This window comes from Terrapene carolina, unplaced genomic scaffold, assembly GCF_002925995.2.
Source record: "Terrapene carolina triunguis isolate 2854851 unplaced genomic scaffold, T_m_triunguis-2.0 Scaffold33891, whole genome shotgun sequence".
Classification (NCBI taxonomy): Eukaryota; Metazoa; Chordata; order Testudines; family Emydidae; genus Terrapene; species Terrapene triunguis.
Genome location: NW_020698242.1, coordinates 7,640,305 through 7,662,034, shown reverse-complemented (window position 1 = coordinate 7,662,034; position 21,730 = coordinate 7,640,305). Strand labels below are relative to the sequence as shown.

The 21,730-nt window shown below is 41.2% G+C and overlaps 1 protein-coding gene across 1 annotated transcript in view; it reads right to left on the bottom strand.

Annotated features, from left to right (window-relative positions):
* Window positions 1-21,730, bottom strand: part of LOC112106846 (cadherin-13) — a 743,971-nt gene that overhangs the window by 317,012 nt on the left and 405,229 nt on the right. The window contains exon 6 of the mRNA XM_024200308.1: window positions 4,515-4,659. Within this exon, the coding sequence (XP_024056076.1) occupies window positions 4,515-4,659 (145 nt within the window). The remainder of the gene's footprint in view (window positions 1-4,514; window positions 4,660-21,730) is intronic.

Sequence of the window (21,730 nt, the reverse complement as noted above, 5' to 3'; positions counted from 1 at the left end):
ATAGTCTTGGCCTTCACAACATCCTCTGGCAAGGAGTTCCAAAGGTTGACTGTGCGTTGTGTGAAAAAATACTTCCTTTTGTTTGTTTTAAACCTGCTGCCTGTTAATTTCATTTGGTGACCCCTAGTTCTTGTGTTATGAGAAGGAGAAAATAACACTTCCTTATTTACTTTCTCCACACCAGTCATGATTTTATAGACCTCTATCATATCCGCTCCCCCTTAGTCATCTCTGGAGTCATCTCAAAGCTGAAAAGTCCCAATCTTATTAATCTCTCCTCATACAGAAGGCATTTCATACCCCTAATCATTTTTGTTGCCCTTTTCTGAACCTTTTCCAATTCCAATATATCTTTTTTGAGATGGGGCGACCACATCTGCACGCAGTATTCAAGATGTGGGTGTACCTGGGATTTATATAGAAGAAATATGATATTTTCTGTCTTATTATCTATCCCCTCCTTAATGATTCCCAACATTCTGTTCGCTTTTTTGACTGCCCCTGCATATCGAGTGGATGTTTTCAGAGAACTATCCGCAATGACTCCAAGTTCTCTTTCTTTAGTGGTAACAGCTAATTTAGACCCCACCGTTTTATATGTATAGTTGGGAATATGTTTTCCAATGTGCATTACTTTGCATTTATCAACATTGAATTTCATCTGCCATTTTGTTGCCCAATCACCCAGTTTTGTGAGATCCCTTTGTAGCTCTTTGCAAGTAAGTTACCTTACTTTTCCTCTCTCTCTCTGAGATCTGAAAGATTTCTTGTTCAAATGCATTGCCATGGCTCTGAAGCTGCACTCAATGCTTATATTAGGGATTACTGCACAACCTATAAATAAAAGTAAATGCATTCTCTTGTCCTACATGACAAGACAAAATGCTAACAAGGCACGTCAGGACTTCAAATGGCTGGGGAAAGTAATTATAGAAACATGAGATTGGAGATGGATTGGCCATGGGGGTCTTCCACACCAAGGCTAACTCATGACCCTCAAGAAGCTTGACAGCAGTAAGGCATTGGCAGTGCAGAGACCACTGTTTATCCTGTCAACCAATATTGTATCTTTGTATTTCCACATCCGTATCCTTCTCTTGTCTTATACTTAGATTGTAAGCTTCTTAGGGTGGGGACCTTCTTTTTGTTCCAGATTCGTACAGTGCTAAGCACAATGGGCTCCATTTCCTGTCAATATAAAACTGCCGCATAAGTGCATTGGCCATTCTAATTTAATGTAAATGTTGCAGACAAAAATGATTCAGTAATGTCCCACGGAAGACTACTCCACAGCCTAAGAGCTTTCAGGTTGTTTTCCTTGATGCCTAGCCAAAATTTTCTCTCACTCAGTTTCTTCCTAATAACCCAAGTTATAGTCCCTTTCACCACACTCACTAAATATTTTGAAACCAACTAATATATATTTTCCATGTTGATTGTTCTTCTTCACTGTAGGAATTAATAGAAACCAGAACATGTCTCAGTTTTAGCACCGAGCAAGTATAAAGCAGTTATATCTTCCCCAAGTAAGCGTGTGATGGAGTGAAGCCCTATCACGGGCTGGAAGGGAGTTAATAAATCAATTAAGTATGGCACAGGTACAATAGATGTACCCAATTAGCTGCTCCTGAGCCAGAGGGTCAGGAGTTGGAGACATCAGATGATAACTTAATGGGCACCTGGGCCCTATGAAAGGGGAAAGAGTGCACTCTGAAGGGAGGAACCACAGGGAGAAGAGGGACTCCCGTAAAATTGCCAGAGCCGGAGTCTGCATATGAGCAGAGACTTCAGCAAGACTCATTCTGAGAGGCCAGTGCTCAACATCAGAACTGGGGCATAAAAATCTGGAGTAGCTGAAGGAAATTGAAGATGGAGCCCAGAGAACGGTAGATTTGTTTAGAGACTATGATTACCAGTTTGAGCTTTTGTTGTCCCCAAAAGGGTTGGACTTAGAAATGTCTCAGACAGAGGGCTAAACTGCACACAGACAGATAACCTGCAGGGTGTGCCAGAGATACAGATTCCTAGAACATCACACCCTGATGCAAGTGAGCGCTTTAATGATGAGTGTGCACACTGAGAAAGTTTACAGTCTGAAAATTATTCTGTGTAGTGGATAAAATTGTTTCTCCAGTACCAATTACTTTTTGTGTTTATTTTGGAAGTTAAAAAAATAAAATAAAAAATGATCCTATTTTCCCCTTGCTGAGGAATTCAGGGAAAAGAATCTTCAGGACTTATTTTTAAAGCTAGGAGTTGTTGTTGTCCCCCCCCCCAAAAAAATACTATAAATATGGATATGCAGAAATTTGCTTCCACTGGCTCTGGAGTCCTTGCCATCTGATCTATTTTCAGAATATTTAAAGGCTTTGTTGGTTTGTATGTTTGAAATCAACTGTGAAGGATGTTGGGTTGTTGTTGTTAACCCTGTGACTCCTAAATAGTACAGAGCTGTCTGTAGAAAGTAATGGAAGTCATTAGCAGGCATTGTGGATGATAGATTTAACTATGCATACTCAGAAACTGCTTACATTGCAGTTTAAATAAAAAAAATGCATTGAAACCGGTCACTCGATCTCATTAGATAGTCATACTCCGTTATGTACTATTGATTAGTTTGTACAAAGGAATTTCAGAGGAACTCTGACAGCTGTGCATATGCAGTCAATAGCCATGAAACTCTTGTTTCATTAATTCCATTACAATGGAGTGCGGAAGGAGGGGAAAGTAAAGAGGAACTTTCGGGAAGATTTGTTTTGGATTCTTTACAGTTCACTAAAAACTGAACTATACAGAAAACAATGTTAGAAAATAGTTGATTTTCCACTTGGATAACTATACTATACTTCTAAACAGGACTCTGGTTAGAATGAAAATTTGGCCAATTTTTTAAATTGTCCTGTTGGTTCTTAGCCTGCTTTTAAATATTGCAATAATCAACATCACACATTTATCTTAATACCTCTCTGTGTTAATCTTATGGGATAGCAGCTTATAATGCAATTCAAGTCCAAAGCCAAGCAGGGAAGCATAACCATGTACTAGTACATATAATTGCTGATATGGTCAGATGATTCCTAAAAGCTCCACCAATGATAAAGTTTGAACAAAGATTAATATATAGGCTTCCCAAAGGTTTAATACATTAAAGAGGGAGTACAAAATGATTTTCCCAGTTCACACTAAACACAGCACACCCTATATAAAAGTGAAATTAATGTTAATTGTTCATAATGGTATAATATATTTGATTTCAGTCTTCATCCTGAAAGATTCTAGTGTGACTATAGCCAAATCTGTTAAAACATAGGACAATCCTGCAGTCTTCATCCAGCCACAGCTTCCAATACAGGATTTAGCTCTTTATTTGATATATCTACATATCTAGACATACAGATGGATGGCCCAATCTTAATCTCACACCACTGTCACTCCAGTGATTTTAACAGGCATTTCCCCTAGCTGCACAGGTTTCAATGAGATCAGAATTAACTCGTTTATATTTTCTGATAATATAATTATCATTCACAATTGAAGTGGGGATACCTCTGCATTGGAATACAACAGCTGTTGAACAACTCACAGCAACTTTGCACAACATCTGAGGGCAGGAACTGAAGAGAAATATATTGAGTTGTAACTGCAGGAGGAATTTAGATAGAGAGTCTGGGTATCCAAGTTAGAACAGATGTCCTTGCCAAATTTCAAGACCCCCTAGTTTTACAGAAAATGCCATGAGAAGCACACATGAGCATCATCAAATCTACATTAGAAATGATCAGAAAATGTTCATACTGGCTCTAGTCTACACCGTGTATTTTTATTTGATCAGTGTTCAAATATGTACAATGTTGCAATATCTCAACAAGCCCTACAATATCAGCATATTTTTCAATACACATTCTATTTATTCTCGTCATTTACCTACCACAGGCATTGCATATGCAAATAAATCCTGCCAGGAGACAATCTGAATGCGAACAGGTAGAGTTCCCACCTGAACTCAATCAATATGGGATGTATTCAATCCCAACCTTAATCTCATCCTGCAGTTTGTCTCTCTTGATAACTCAGATAAGAATAACAAAACCTCAGACTGAGCATCCTTCTCAAACTATGTTGTTTCTAGGGTTTCCCTGCAGCATCCCAGAGACAGTTACCCTCTGCCCAAAAGGCAGGGAGAAGTTAATGAGCCACACCCATCACACACAGTCAGCAAGTATCCTTCTGCAATGGAACAAATGTGCAGGTACACCTCTACCTCGATATTACGCTGTCCTCAGGAGCCAAAAAATCTTACCGCATTATAGGTGAAACCGCGTTATATCGAACTTGCATTAATCCACCGGAGTGCGCTGCCCCCCTTCCCCCCCCCGGAGCGCTGCTTTACCGCGTTATATCCGAATTCGTGTTATATTGGGTCGTGTTATATCGGGGTAGAGGTGTATCAGAAAGCAGTATATGGCCTATAAAACATACAGTAGTTTACAGAAGCATGAATGACATAGACATACCTGTAGGTGACCCTTCCATGACATGTCCAACGTATGGTCCTTCCTTGAAGATGGGTCTGTTGTCATTCTGGTCAATAACAATGATATCTAGAAGGACTGGGCCTTCAATACTTTTGCCACTGACATCAGTGATCTCAACTTGCAGCTGAATGAGCAAAGAGATAGGAGTACATGAGTTAGTTCATTATCATGACATAAGCAAGGAGCAAGGAAAAGAAAAGCTTACATCAGCATTTTTGCTGGAACAAGCCACTGGCAAATTTAGTACTTCAGTCTCAAGGGAGATTCTCTAGGACTGGGCTAGAAGCAAAATGGTTTTGAATGCAAGCAAGAGATTCATATGGTGACCCTCATTGGGTAGTCTGCAACTGATTTGCTAAATTTGCTAAAGAACGCAGTGAAGGGGAGAAAAAAAGAAACATAATTTGATATTAATGAAGTGAATATTTGCTTAGAATCAGTCTATTTCCTTCAAAGGGAAACATACAATACCATGTATAAAATAAATTGCAAGATCCTTGTTAACTGAGTATTAGAAGATATAAATAGGATGTTATAAGAAAAAGGTAAGAGCAACCCTTTTGTAGAGTAAATAAATTCCCTCCTTGATGAGGGAGTAGAGTAAATCAGCACAAAATTTGATTCAATCTCTATGTATTTTGTCCTGAAAAGAAAGGTATGGAGGAAATAGCTGTAATGATAATATTTCAATTATGTTACGTCATGACTTTCATGACAAGTCACTGCTGCCTTCAACACGTCTTTATGTCTCCTCTGTATTTATTTATTTTTATGTAGCAGAAATGGGAAATGGTGAAATCAGCAGCCACTATTTCCTTGACATGTCAAATTCAACAGAGCACACCTCCAAGTCATGGTGCAGCAAAAACCTGAGGCATGCAATGCAACAGACATTTCTTTCCCTTTCCGTGGCAGCTGGCTTTTGTTCCAGTGTTATGAATTGGTATCTCAGCCATGAACACAGAGAGACAGTAATAACAGGGATTCACTGCAATCAATGCCTATTTCTGCATCTGGGGTATAACAGTACTAAAGTCTTTTGGCACAAAAAGCTGGGAAAGCAAAAGGAACCATTCAGATCTGGTTGGGATTTTGGCTAAGAGTGTCAGAAACAATGCAGTGTGAACTGATTAGAATTAAAACACAAAGCTTTTGAACTAAATGTTTGGGATTTCTATTGTAAATTTCTGAAACAGCTTAAATAGCCTCAAAAGCTAAATAACAAGTATTCTGCTGGGGTGGGGGGGGGAATCTAAAAAATTGGTCCACTATGACCATAGCCAATGGTTATTGAGCAAAACAAGTGTTTTTTGTCAAAATGGAATGATGCATATATTATAATAGAAAACTACACATCTGATGACCTTTACCTTGAAGGGCATTGTGCGTTTATGAATGTGTTTGCTTAGCAGCTGAGGGTTGATACAGTGCATACCATACATCATGTGGTAATGAATTGTGCCGTTTTGAAAGGCTCCACTCTTGAGTAATAAACATTCTTCACAAAACCTTAGCAACCTCCAGCACTCAACAAACCTACCATTCAGGTCCATTTTCAGGTTTTCCTTTCATATCAACCCTGTTTAACACACACAACAATCTATCAGCTGTTACTAGTATGGCAGTTCTCAGAAAACAGCTTGCCTGTGTTCATGTTGTGGACTCTGGGATGCTAATTGGATTTTCAGTTCATCATAGAATCATAGAATATCAGGGTTGGAAGGGACCTCAGAAGGTCATCTAGTCCAACCCTCTCTCAAAGCAGGACCAATCCCCAACTAAATCAACCCAGCCAGGGCTTTGTCAAGCCTGACCTTAAAAACCTCTAAGGAAGGAGATTCCACCACCTCCCTAGGTAACCCATTCCAATGTTTCACCATCCTCCTAGTGAAAAAGTTTTTCCTAATATCCAACATAAACCTCCCCCACTGCAACTTGAGACCATTACTCCTTGTTCTGTCATCTGCTACCACTGAGAACAGTCTAGATCCATCCTCTTTGGCACCCCCTTTCAGGTAGTTGAAAGCAGCTATCAAATCCCCCATTATTCTTCTCTTCTGCAGATAAAACAATCCCAGTTCCCTCAACCTCTCTTCATAAGTCATGTGCGCCAGCCCTCTAATCATTTTTGTTGCCCTTGCTATATCAGTTATATTAGCTAAACTGTGAAGGATGGTAACTTTAAATGAATAGCTATTAATTTCATGGGTTGTCCCTGATCCGTTGTCACTTCCTAATACAATTTCAATGTGATGATAAATTCAGCCCTTGATTATATTACTTTAACTAAGGGTGCAAAAGCCTCCACTGACCAAAAAAAATATCTAGATTCTAGATCATGCCTGGGGCATTGATCAGAATTGGGTTTGATGCAGCACAGTCTTCACTAATGAGTGTCCTATGGAGTCTTGGCCTGAAACTAAAGTTATCCTCCGCAGTCACAACCCCATTGCTTTGATGAGAATGGTACCCACTCTCCATTGGAGCCAAATCTCATTCCACTCCTTTGGATATCTCACCACAACCACCATCCTCTGAACTTTTAAAAAAAATTATTTTCCAACATGCTGAAGATTTACCTAAAACAACAGATCAATGCCACACTTGTATCTGGTAAATTCATGTAGTAGTTACATTGACAGAAGGAGCTGTTCTAGTTTATGAGTAAGTGAATATTGAGGATCTGATTTGTAGCAACTGCATGCATGGGCAAGCAAATTTACTAGTTGTCTGACAAAAAAGTCAAGACTTCAGCTCCAATCCTGCAATATCTGTGCACTGTCAATGGGGCCCTGCATGGGAACAGCAGTCTACCTACCTGCAATCAAAGGTAGGATCAGAGACTGAATGGAAGACTGTTTTATAGCATGCTCATTTTGAGCTGAAGCACTGATCCTGAAGTTCACCCATCACCTCATTATTAACTATTAAAATAAACAATGGTCATTTTAACAATCTAGGAGTTACTGCTATTATTATACTAAACATGTAATGTTTTGAAAGCATTGTACACATATTACTTAGCTAAGCCTCTCAGATAGACTTGGCCAAAATTGCTGAAAAAGGTCACATGATGTTTTTCATGAACTCACATCATAGGATTAATTTGTCTCTTCACAGATCCAGATCTGTTTCTAGCTTGAAAAAGCACATTTCATCCCTTGCTTCCTTCAGTCCATCATTGCCAGTCTCCCAGGGCCAGCTCCAGGCACCAACCGACCAAGCACGTGCTTGGGGCAACACCTTGTAAGGGGCAGCCAATCTTCGGGTGGCGGGGCAGCGCTCGGGGTTTTTTGGGGTTTTTTTTGTTCAGCAGGGCGGTGCTCAAGGGGTTTTTTTGTTTGTTTGTTGCGGGGTAGGGCAGCGCTCAGGGGGGTTGTTTCGGTGGGGTAGAGCGGCGCTCGGGGGTGTGTGTTTCGGTGTGGTGCTCGTGGGGGTTGTTACGGCGGAGCGGTGCTTTTTTTTTTTTTTGGTTGGGGCGGCAAAAACAGTTAGAGCCGGTCCTGCAGTCTCCACAGCCTCTTCAATTCCTTCTCCCACCTTGTTTTCATGCCTTCCACCTTGCTTCCGCCCCATGTGCAATCCCAATCTCAGTCTGCAAGGCCCTCAGACTCCAACCTAAGATTCACACCTTCTGTGATGCCCACAGAGTCGAAGAAGTGGGTTGTAGCCCACGAAAGCTTATGTTCTAATAAATTTGTTAGTCTCTAAGGCCTGGTCTACACTAACACCCCAATTCGATCTAAGGTACGCAACTTCAGCTACGTGAATAATGTAGCTGAAGTCGACATACCTTAGTTCGAATTTACCGCGGTTCAGACGCGGTCCACACGCGGCAGGCAGGCTCCCCCGTCGACTCCGCGGTACTCCTCTCGCTGAGGTGGAGTACTGCAGTCGACGGCGAGCACTTCCTGGTTCGACTTATCGCGTCCAGACCAGACGCGATAAATCGAACCCGGAAGTTCGATTGCCAGCCGTCGAACTACCGCGGTAGTGTAGACCTGGCCTAAGGTGCCACAAGTACTCCTGTTCTTTTTGTGGATGCAGACTAACACGGCTGCTACTCTGAAATCCCCCAGATCAGTCAATCATCCTGTACCCTCCTAACATTTTAGAAGCGAAGCTATAAAGTGAACAAAAATACTAAGTTAAAATCTGGTCTCTTTGGACAGTCTATTTTATCCATCTCTGTCTTTTAGATTATAAACTCCACAGGTCAGGAATTGTCTGTTGTGTGTGTTCTGTAATGCCTGAATGTATTATCAGTGTTATTTGACATTCCTGCATGTACCCCAGAACTGGACAGTACTGCAGGGAGCCATTTAGTATGTTCAGTCACTGACAGCTGAAAACCAAGCATCACATAGCTAGGAAATCTTAGGCCTCTTTGAGACAAGGTCAGGCAGCTGCATACTTGCAGTTTGTTAATTAGAATGGGAAGATGGGTCAGAAAGTTATGGAAGAGAGTGAATGAATAGCAACCTTGGTTTTAGGTACCCCTGACATATTGTTGTTTTGGCTAGAAATACTAGAAAAGTTTTGAGATAATGAATAGTTTGAGAATTGGTGACTCAGTAGAGGTTATTATGCTGACCCACTAGTAGTCACTATAGATTATGTGCTTTGTTAAGAGTTAGCTATAAAACATTAAGTAAAAGTAAATACCTCAGCCGTCCAAGGGAGCTTTTCCAAGGACAAGGAGCGGACATCTAAATTCCCCATCAGCTGGATGGAAAGAGGACCTCTAGAAGCCTCACTAGTGATCACTTGAAACCATCTCAGACTGTGGGTAACTATATCTGGGATGTCCTAAACCCTGTGTGTGTGTACACACATAATATCTAATAAATAGTAGTTTTAGATAAGAGCAGGCTTTCTTGTATCAAGCATTTATCAGACGGAAGCACTGTGTTCCCATTGATTTATTCCTGACACCGCCTGGCATAAGGGGGAGATAACCAGACCTTTCTACTGGGTGGAAGAAGATGGTTGTCCAGATTATGGCCACCTTCTACCTGTGCATGCATCAGCTGAGCCCTGACATAAATTTCTCTCTCCCTCAACACATCCAAGGTGAGAGATTAGAAACAGCAATGAGGACCCCAGAAAGCAAGCTACCATCTGCACCCACTCTACTTCTCCCTGCTTAACTCTTCTAGGAGATAAACCAGGAGGAACAAGAGCCTGAGTACAAAAGTTACCTTCACTCTCTCAGTTCCCTCCCAAGAGATAGCAATAGCAGCAGGGGCCTGAGAGTGCTTTAAGCGGTTTGTTTATTCTGTTAATTTATTCTTACTCGTGGTGCCTGATATAAGTTATTTATAGGTTAGCGATGAAACCTACTGGGATAGGATTAGGTCAGAATTCTAATTCGTTTGTTAAGATGGATGGCTTATGATCTTATCGCAGCGCATTCTGCTATGCTTGTATGCACAATTCACTTTTATATAGTACTATGATGGGTGTGAGTGAGAGAAGCACAATATTTATGCTCTGAATGGACTATTTGCTCCCACAAAATCTCTGAGCACTGCCTCAGTCCATTTTACAGGCCTCTGCTATCCCAGTCTTGATTTGGATGCCCTCTTGCTCGATGCCATTCTTGTAAAACCCTGCCCACTCTCCCTATGATCTACAATATATATTGTTTAAGGGTCGAGGAGCCAGCAAATAGCTCTGGCACGTATACATCTCCTGGCAGCTGGTGCTTCATAGGCTGAGTTGCCCAGCTGGCCTATGCAGAATGAGATGTTTCATAGAGAACATTTGATCCTCACTTTCCAAGACTTGTTTAACATTAGTCCCTGAAGTCAATTTCATGTCACAGGATTATTAACATTTTCTATACCCTGACCCATATTGTGTTACTGGTGCCATGAATTAAAGTTCAATCTTGTACCTGCACTGCTGTGTCACAATGCCACTGCACAGAGCTACCCTGAAAATGAATAGTAAATGACATGTCCCTGGTTGCTTTGGAGCTTGAATCCTCTCTCCAGACTGATCCTGACTCTCAGCCATGTTATTTTTCCTCCCCCACCCCTTTTTCATTTTTGGCAGTATTGGTAGCTTATTTTTTGTTAGATTACAAATGTTTTGCAAGCAATTGCTGGTGGCAAGGCAATGTGAAGGTACAGTGGGCACGGGCAGTTATACTTCTGGAAAGGTGACAATAGGAGGAATCTGATGAAAATCAATTCCTAGGTGTGTAATTCCTTTAACATGATCCAATGGCTGGAATTTGAAGCTAGACAAATTTAGAATGGAAATAAGGTATACATTTTTACCAGTGAGAGTAACCATTGGAACAATTTAACAAGGGTTGTGGTGGACTCTCCATCACTAACCATTTTTAATCAACATTGAATTTTTTTTTCTAAAAGATCTGCTCCAGAAATTATTTTTGGGAAGTTCACTGTGCTGTGTTACATGAGATCTCAGACTAGATAATCGCAATAGCCCCTTCTGGCATTGGAATCTATGAACCTTCAAAAGCAAGGTTCCAAATAGCTCTTAATATCAGATCTCACAGTGTCAAGAACATAAATAAGTCAGTGGGAAAGGCAAGCATTAAACTAGGTTGATAAAGAACCAGACCTCAGCTGGTTTTATACAACAGACCACCTCACCAACACAGAACATGGTAAGCTGTCTAGTTCATGGTTGTTTAAACGTTGCATTCTTCATCAATTTTCAAAAAGTAAGGAGGGAAAGAGGGGGTTGTTATTTTTGTTTATAAACCACATCCATATCAAGGTAAAAGCAAGGGATTGAGATGGTTCATTTTAGTACAAGGATCCCAGCCAGGTTGTGAGGTCTTGTTGGTCAACACGTATGCCCCATATCAAATCCAACAGTTCTTATCTGACTTCTGCTTGATCTCGTGTACAGATTATGATGGATTTCTTTACTCTCTTTGTACAGTACATATCTTGATCGCCAACTGATCTGTTTCTTTTGTCCCCTCACCCCCTGAGATTGCTTTCTAAACTGATAGCCTGTAGCACACTTCTTATGACCCATTATTACCATCACTCTGTACACATGGTGCGAGTGTTCCAGAGAGTTGGCTCTCTAACTGGTGCTTAAACCCTGCCTTGGCTGACAATGAAAATCATACACTGGCTATTAAGTAAATATAGAAGCCTTCTACTACATTCTTCATTCAGATCTCAGAGTGACAGGGTAAAAACGCCTAGAGAGAAAGACAGATATGCAGAGTGCCAAGCTCCCAAAACTCCTACTGGAGTCAGTAGGAGTTGGGGGTGTTCAGAACCTCTGGGAATCAGGTCCAGTCAGAGCACCTTTGCCCAGAATACTCACCTCCCTCAAGACTGGAAATGCTTAAAGCTGTGGTTCAAGATATGTGTACAACACCTGACTTCCAACAGAATAATTCTTGGAACCAATGACCCTTGTTAAACAAATAGGCAGGCTTGCCCAAATCAGCAAACAGCCCTAGGGCTCTCTAAAGCTATTTACATTATTACAAGAAAAACTGGGAAGAACGACTACCCTTTAGATGTCTGAATATGAAAAATCATTGAACATTACCCTCATTGTGCGCACACTAGCAAGCTTCTCTCTCATACTCTCAGGAAGAGTCAAGCCTAGTCCCATGGTCTCAGTGAAGATATATGCAGACCACCTTCAGGGCAATATAAAGTTGGGAGTGTTTATTGGAAACACTATAGCTCACAGACTTAAGATACGGACCCCTTTTTGGGCTAATGTCCCCAGCCTGGATGAGAAACACAGGGCAGAGTTTCGCAGACAGCTAGAACAGGTAGAGGTTTAGAAGCAATAAAGAAGATGCAAATCTCAAGCAATAATGAATTTTAATCTGAATTTTACAAGACAATTACCTCTCAATACTTTCCATTCCAAACAGGACTGTTTAATTTGCTTTTTAGCTTCTCATCAAACTTCACTCACCATATCGGAAGTGAGAGTCTCTCAGGTTCAGAAGTAAAAAAGATACCCAGGACAGCACGTTAAAAAGATCCAGATCTCTTTTTAATAGTGAAATTAATATCTTTGTGAAAGTGCTGCCACTCAAAGTCAATCCATCATCCTGATTTTAATAATTCCTGTATTACACAGGATTTATAAAAGGTAGATACTCACATAACCTCCATGTTAATCTCATGAAACCCCACATCATCACCTTTCACAGAGTATAGGAAAAAGCTCCTGACTGTGGTGAGCAACTGTTTATATTTACATTTGCATCTAGGTTTTGGAGGAATCTAACTGACTTCACAGAACGTTGGTAGCACCCATCAAGTTTGCTCATTATCCTGCTCTTCTTTATTTTGTGCTTGGAACTTTTAGTTGAGTTCATCCAACAACACAAGTCTATTCATGCTTGTAACGGAGATGGCTCAGGCCATGAGGCCTCTCTACTATACTTTTCATCTCACTCTCAGTCCTGCTCCAGTAACTTACATAGTATGGCTGCATGCATTGGAAAGTCGACCGGTGAGGCAGTTTACATACCCCTTCTTGACCTTCCTCTTCAAAAACTCAGAGAAAAACTTAAATTCTTTAGTACCTGGATAATGTCCTCCCTACCATCGCCTTTTAAATCCAAGAGTAAGATCAATTTGCTTCAAAGAATCGGTCTGATAATTTGCCTTGGGTAGTTAAATCCCATTAAAATGGAAGTTTGCCTTCACTTACTAGACACATGCCAGCAGCCACGTACTAATGTAGCCCCCCAAAATATTATCCAAAAAGTAGCAGGTTTATAATGACAGCAGCATAAACAATAGATCAGTCTTCAGTGTACTGTTCTGTTCTATACTGTGACAGGGTTGGGACTCACCCCCTGGCGCCTCCTACTGGTTGTCTCGGGAATTAGCTTTGTCCAGTGGAGCGCCCCCTCCTGGTGGTGTCCCATCTGTCGTCTCACCCTCGGTTGGCGTCTGAACCCACGTCGCTCACCAACTCATGGCGTCCTCTTCCGGACCACTGCCCTCCAGCAGTGCCCCTTAGTCCATCCACACCCCCTTCTGGGGGGGGTGGTTTAACAGGAGTCTTTGCACTGGCCTCAGTGGCCTGCCACAACCCCCAAGTCTAGCCCCTCTTACATCAGGAGGCAGGTTGCAGCCTGACTCGACCACTGCTCCACGGCCCAGTGCAGCACAAGGGGGAAAGGGAGGGGACCCAGGCCCGCCCGCTACTCTGGGTCCCGACCCAGGGACCCTCTAACAGCAGCCATCCTACCCTCCTTCTCTCCCTCCGTCTGTCCACATCCTCGGGACGCTTCCCCTACAGCCCCTTGCACCCACAAGGCCCTTCCCTTCAGGGCCTGCAGCCTGGCAGGCCTCAGGCTAGAGCTCCTTTCTGCTCCCCGAGCCTGGCCAGCACTGCGCTGTCTGCGGTGCTAGTCTCCCTCCCTGGAGACAGACCTTCCCCTGTCAAAGGCCTAGGACAGACTGCCTGCTCTTTCCCTGAGCAGCCTTTTATAGGGCTGAGCCTGGCCCTGATTGGCTGCCTCCAATCTGGGCCCTGATTGGCTCCCTATAAGGCCTTCCCCAATTGGCTCCCTGTCTGCGCAGGAGCACTGGCCTGCCACAGCCCACACTCTCGGGGAGTGGAGCAGTCCGCTCCACTACATATACTCTACAGGTCAGTAGGTCATTATATAGGTTCTTACATTGTGATGATCAGCATAGTATCTAAGCACCTTATTCCCATAGTGCATTAGACAATATGGCTAACATTTAAGGAACAGAGAGGCTTCATCTTTGCCAACATGCAAAACTACCATTAGGCCTCTGATATATATTATCTCACAGCATGGTTGTTACAGGTCACTGACTGTACTTGGCTTCTCCTTTAGCCTGAACTGTCTGTGTTGTCACATTGTTTCCCTTTCATTTCTCTGCATACAAGCATCAGTGTCTCCTGTTGATGCTGCCATCTATCCTTTGGCCTTTTGGCAATATGATGGAGTCAGGTCAATTGGTCTTTATGCTTGGAAGGCCTTTTTCTTCTCAACTCTTTCATTGGTAACCCCAATTTCCCTTCATCCTCGGTTAGAGGTAACTTCAAAACAAAGGCGTATTATGGGTTCTGCTCCGTTCATCACTGTATTCCAATGCTGTCTTCAGGTCTGTTGCTGATTTACACATTTTGCATAGACTTCCCCCAGTTGACTCAATGCGTGTTTTTCAGGGGTTATTGTCTCCCAGCCCCATGTTCATTCTTCTAGACAATGCTGTCCATCTTCACCCATCAATGAAAGGCAGCCATTTTTGAGTTGGAGTGCAAAAGCGGTTTACATTAACTGTAGACGGACTGTCATGCTAGATGGTGCAGAACAGCAATATATATCCATTGAAACTACAAAGGGAATTAAGTTGGCAGAATCTGACCAGGAAGATGGAGTTAAGAATCTTAGTCCTGTAAAAAAGCAGCAAGGCATTTATAGGCCATAAGAGGCTACATCAGCACTTCCAGCAGCAGAGTGCACTCAAACATCTTAATGGAGTATTGTTTCCAATACTAATTTAGTACTGAAGAATGACCCCCACTGAATCAGTAACACCGCTACCTGCAACACCCTCCATTTCCTTGGAGAATATGTATACTGATGCTGTATTTATTGAAAGTCTACATTGGAGATGTTTGTTAGTTTTATTTAAAATGACTTGCTAAGTGCAGGTTCAGGGTGGAGAAACTTTGTCAGACTAATCTTCAGACTGTTGGTATATAGTACTCCTCTACTAGGGAAAACCACTTAGCGACCACTGGGTTAGGAAAAAAAGTGATAAAGAACCACTCTAAACATTTTATGGCTCTATTTAGAAGGCGTCTGCATTATCTAGAGGAACAATTCAGGGAAAATAACAGCCTGGACACAAAGAAAGAACTTCTAACAAATAATTACTCCAGCTTTTCTGCTCTACAAAAATACAAAGAAAATACGAGCTGTTTGTTACACAGTATCAAGAAAAAAAGAGGCTAAAAATCATGCTAGTAAGCAGCATATTTAGATAGCGTGGACCACATTTTTCCCTCAAGGACAACTGTGTCACTCCCTGACTGTTCTGTGGTTGCTCAGTTAATGTCAGAGGGGTGGCACAATTGTCCCCAAAGGGAGAATTTAGCCAAATTTTCAAAGCCCGCATTTAGTGTACATCTACACTGCAGCTGGAGGACTAATTTCCAGCTTGGCTAGACATACACGCAGTCGCTCTGATCAAGCTACCTGCGGTAGCATGGGCAGCGAGAGGGGCAAGCCACCAGAACACATATCTTGTGTCTCAGATGGGATTGCATTAGGATGGCTAGCCCATGTTGTCACCCATGCCACCATGGCTTCGTTGCTATTTTTAGAGTGCTTAGCTCAATCAAAGCTAGCACATGTACATTTACACAAGCTAGAAACACACTTCCAGCTGCAATGTGGATGTACCCTTAAGTTGACATGGATAGGTGCAACTGGGACCAAATGTCTGTTGGTAGGCCAAACCACCCTTGTGAGCATCCTGATGTGGACTTTGGTCATCTTGCTAAGGCATCTATTTTCGAAAAGTAGGTTCCCATTCATAAATGAATTACAAGGCTGCTGGCCTGTTTCCTCAGCCTAGGAAGACCTCATTGCCATACCCAAGTTTCTTTCCAAGCACAGTTTTATTATTCAAACATAAAACTTAGGCAAAATACACACAAACAAAAAAGCGGTTCCTCTGCCTACCAAGGATTACGGCTCCCAGAGGCTGTTCCCCTCTGTGCCGAAAGGAAAACGCACCCTTCCCTCCAATCCCCCTATTTCAAGTCCTACTGCAGGAGCTCATCTCCTACCTGCTGCTCCTCACTCAACTGAGCCACTTGCTGGCTTTTATAATTCCTTGTTCCCTTCCCATCTGGGCTTGCTAATTGACCAAGACTGGCAGTTGCTGGGACGCTGGCCCTTAAAGGGGAAGACCACCCTATTACATACATATTCAATTCATTTGTCTTCTAGTGAACACACACTTCATATATGATAATTTTTTGGTTCCACTTCAAGCTACAGCCACATTATTGGTGCATTTCAACTTCACAACATGTCACTCCTGGGGAAAGTGTTTGCAGTCAACCTGCAAGGTGCCAAGTGCCTGACTTAATAGGAATCAAAGGCTCTGAGCATCTCTTAGGGGGAACATAGTATCTGGCAGATATAGTCTACTTATGAGTTAATGTTTATTATGGAAATTAGAAGTTGTAAAGCAGAATATTGGTGCTAATTATAGATATTATTAAATTCCTCTTCTCTTTCCTGTACTCTTTCATACACATAAAGGCTCAAGATAAAGGAGTGTTTTTGCTTTTATTTTTAGAAAGGTTTCTATCTTTATCATGCATGTTTTATCTCCAACATGTTTTGCTGGAAAGACATTATTGCAAGGAAATGTTAAGCACTAGAGAGTTATCTGAATGAAGACTTTTCTGAATGTCTCCTCTAAATTATAGATCATTTTTTCATAACATACAATTACTATAAATCTTCAATCTGTTCTCTTTCTGACAGTTCTGACACATCTATCTGAGATGTGAAAATTATCTTTCTTGCTGTCTTCAGGTTGTGAAACGCCAAAGAGGTCTTCTTAGAAGAAACACCTAACCGTTCTGATTAGTCATCTTATCAGTGAGGACAGAATACCTAATTTTAATTGTTACTAAAATTCTGCCCAGGATAATTAAATCACAAATGATAATATTTTTTAATCTACTTTTCTTCTTCCCTTTTTCTTGAGTGATACTAATCTTATACTGGCATAAATGGCTGATGGATTATCTCACAAATAAACAATTTGAGAGCTACTATAACTAACAGAAAGAACAGGAACAATAGGATAGTCTACAAATGGCGGATAAAAATTGTAGCCAGGTTTATGGAAAAACCAGTAAAGTTCTTAGGAAAATATATATAGAAAAATATATAAACATTTTATTTTAGCACATTCATATTATGACTGTTGTAAGTTTTCATAGTATAAATATGTATAGCTGTCATCTTATGCAAAGATGCTTACATTTCCCTGTTGTAGGGAAAAAAGGGTTTAGAAACCTTAATATTTATCAACATGAATAAACAGAAACCTCTAAAGATTTCGAAACTCTACGGATTTCACAGAATTAGGAAAAACTAATTAAAATAACAGAATAACATTGAACCTGCTATAAAGGCTTCAGTTTAAAGGTTGGTCTCAAAAACACTGTAAGTTGGATTTGCAGCCTACATGATGAAGAAGGGATTATTAAAGGCATTACAAATGAGAAAAGGTTCCAAACTAGTCATTCATTTAATAGCTTTTTTTTTTTGTATTTTTTTTTTGTGGTTTTGATCTTTGTTAACAAAAGAAGCAAAAAATAAAAAAAAACGAAACCAAAAAATCAGCACATAAAAAGTGTGGGGTTTGGAGAAAAAAGGTTGAGGTTTTTTGTGAGTGTTGAACATGCTATAATATATGCAGTACAACTATTATTCAAAATATTCCATTCACCGAACGGGGCATAAGGTACTGAAACCTTGGCTGACTTCCATAGTAGCATCAATATCCATGTCTACAGGGCAAGTCTGAAGCACTCTAGTTCAAATTCAAATTGGAAGGTTGTATATTTAGAAAACAATGTGATGTGTGTGAGAAGCCCCCAGACCTCATCCGAAAACCAGAATATCATGTGCACACCCACCCTCTCACCACCGCTCACAAGTGCCTGCAATTGCTGGGCTACATGGCCCAACATGCATGGTCCGGCACCCGTGGCTCTGCCTTAGGCCCCTGCAGCTGTGGCTGGCGTCGGTCTATGTCCCCAGACACAGTGTGGACCGTATGGTCAGAAAATAATTGTAGATCAAATTTTACACCCTCTAGTCAAGCAAAACTCCTCAAGTGTGCCAATGTCCTGTTTGCAATATTTGGCCCCATGGTGCTTTATAAAGGATAAAACAATTTCTGAATGTCCTTTCTCTTAACACAACTACATTTTAACTGTGGGTGTAAATTAAGAAGAATTTCAAAAGAGACGGGTGACTCCCAGTAGAATTACACAGAAATTAATTCTTCATGAGGAAGAAATCGCTTCAACCTCTTTGAAACATCAGACACAAAGCACTGCTGACATGTTGATAAAAGTTCTGGGAGCAAAAGGAGGAATTTAACAAAGTCATCATATAAATAGCCATAATCTCCAATTCTTCATCAGTTTTAATGCCCTCTCTTTTTAAACATTTCAGATCATTATTCAAGTAAGGAGAATAAAAGGTCACAGCCAACATCAGAGGGTGTCTTGATTCCTGAAGTGATGCTTAGCATGGACTCCCAAGAAACTAAGAGTAAATGTTAAAATGATGTTCGTTGCTCCCTCTAACTTCACTCATTGAAAGGGGGAGGGGGAATCTATATATACACATCTCTAAAGCCCCATTAGAGTTCAAGAGTTTTTTATTAATTAATTTATTATTATTCTCCTCTTTTGAATTGCTATGAAATGATTTTTTGGGTGGAGGTGGGGAGCTGGGATGGGGGGGGCAATTAGAGTGGCTTCTTAGCAAGTGAAAAGCAAGATAATGTGCATCTATTGCAAGAAGTTGTGCTATCATATAGATTATATTTGAAGTTAGATGCCATTTGACAAAAAAACCTATTGGGGGGAGAAGGGGGAATGAAGACAACAGGACAAAATAATACAACAGTTTGAAGGAACAGGAAATAATGGAGCCTTATCTGTGTTAAGTCAAATCCACTAATCCTTCCAGAATTGATCTCACTCTGATTCCCTGGGGTTCAAACAAGAGACTGTTAACTTATTGCTGATAGGAGTGGTCTCAAAGTCCACTTAATATAATTCTGTCTGGTTCCTCTACCTATGTCCTTTTCAGTTAGAGTTGCTATACAGCAGTGATCAGAGGGGGTAAAAGAATCTATGCCCAATCCATTTTGAGGTTTTCATATTGTATTTATTATCCTAGCAACATTCAGCTGAAAGAAAATGAGTCGGGGGGGGTCAAGCAGGAGACCTAGATGAACATCATAATTTTGTATGGCAGCCTGAATCCCATGTTTCATTATGGTCAAACTTATATAAAAGCAAAAGATGATCAAATCCATTCAGATGCTTTGATTCAATTATTTACTTATTTTACTGTTTATTTACCACAATGATTTTTTACACAGCAAATAGCTTTACTCACAATGCAATACTACTTGGCCTTCCTTGAGGTGAGAACTACAGGAATATTACCTAGCCAGTAGCTCTTGCATGTTTTATACTCTGTAATGGCCCATTTTACAGAAGTGCTGAGCACTTGCATCTCCTGTTGCCTTCAAGTAGAGTTACGAATGCTCAGTTCCTCTGAAAAATCAGGCCCCAGTTCTTTTTTGTGATAGGAGATCTCTGCAGCATCCTAAGGCAGCAACAAATTAAGGGACTGTTTGTTTTTCCTCTTTTCCAAGTGGTAGAAGTACACAAGTGCCAAAAAATGCTGTCCAACATCACCTCCATAGTCCTTTCTACACTAATTAAAATGGTACTCTCAGCCACAGCCAGTCCTGGAAACCTGAAAGTTCAAACAAACAAACAAACAAACAAACAAAAACATCCTTAACAGAAATGCTCTAGTGTATCTGCTAGTTTGAAACACACTTTTGCAAAGTGGGGATTTTTCTACCTGGTAATTACTATAAGAATTGCCAAAGAGACACTAAGTTCTGACATACTAATCTTCCTTACTGTTAGCATTAAAACAAATCTTTAATGATGGAATATAACTCTAACTATGCCCTGGAGAAATCCAGGTTGTTAGATGTCATAATGGGAACACAGAAGCATAAAACAGTAAATGTTCTAACCCACCAATGCCTACTCATTCTAATTTCAGGAGTTCAGTTGTGGGAAATATGCCAACCTGACCCCTACAGGTAAAAGATGCTCAGTGCCATAGAGTAAGGCAAAAACTCTCAAGGTCCCTGCTAATATATTTGAATATGCTAAAATGTCTGCCTGACTCTAAATTTGGTGATCAAGACTCTAAATACCTAATCTAATGTATATACTTCTATGCTATTGGTGTCTAGTAAATGCATTTTTCCCATCACCGTGGGAATCCAAATGTTGGGGACAGGGGGAGAAATACCATTTTCCCTTGGAGCCCAATGTTGAAGATTTTTTTTCTTTACTGTCAGCATGAAAAGGTTCTTTTCTGTGAACCAGATCACTGTGTAGAAAAGCATGTTAAAGAATTATAGAGAACAATGGCGTAAACTTCAGAGAAAAGAGTACATTAAATATGAACGACTAACTCCTAGAAATCTTACACCTAAATGAACTCAGCTTATGCTACAAGACAAGACTAACCTCTTTTTTGGTTTGGTTTGGAAAAATGCATTTTGAGGTTTTCAGATCACAAAGAACCCAACTAATGCAGGGTTAGTCAAAGTTTGGTTGTTTCTTGGAGGGAGGGTTGTTTTGTTTTTTTTGAGTCAGTGGAAAAACTCAAGGTGGGAAACAATCTGATATTTCTATCAGTTACGCCTAGAGATAATTAAAGGTGTTGAAAGCAAAACTAGTTTACTAAGTAATAAATGATATTTAGTCAATATAAGCACATACAAAGATAGGCACACGTATTCCATTTTGGAACAGGTAGAACTTTAACTGCAGTTATGTGGCTATGTTTGTAACACTGATCACATACAAAATATATTTAGCACTTGTAGCCCTAGCCTGTATTCCTTGCACACAACACATTCCCACTGATATCAATACTGAATCAAGTCTTTATACCAGGGGTCGGCAACGTTTGGCACGCGGCTCGCCAGGGTAAGCACCCTAGCAGGCTGGGCCAGTTTATTTACCTGCTGACGCGGCAGGTTCGGCCGAGCGCGGCCCCCACTTGCCGTGGTTCGCTGTCCCGGGCCAATGGGGGCGGCGGGAAGCCGTGGCCAGCACATCCCTCGGCCCGCGCCGCTTCCCGCCGCCCCCATTGGCCCGGGACGGTGAACCGCGGCCAGTGGGGGCCGCGATCGGCCGAACCTGCCGCGTCAGCAGGTAAATAAACTGGCCCGGCCCGCTAGGGTGCTTACCCTGGCGAGCCGCGTGCCAAACGTTGCCGACCCCTGCTTTATACACAGGATCAGGACCTTGTACAAGTGGTGTTTCACATCTTCGGAGCATGTTACATACATTAATTAATTAAT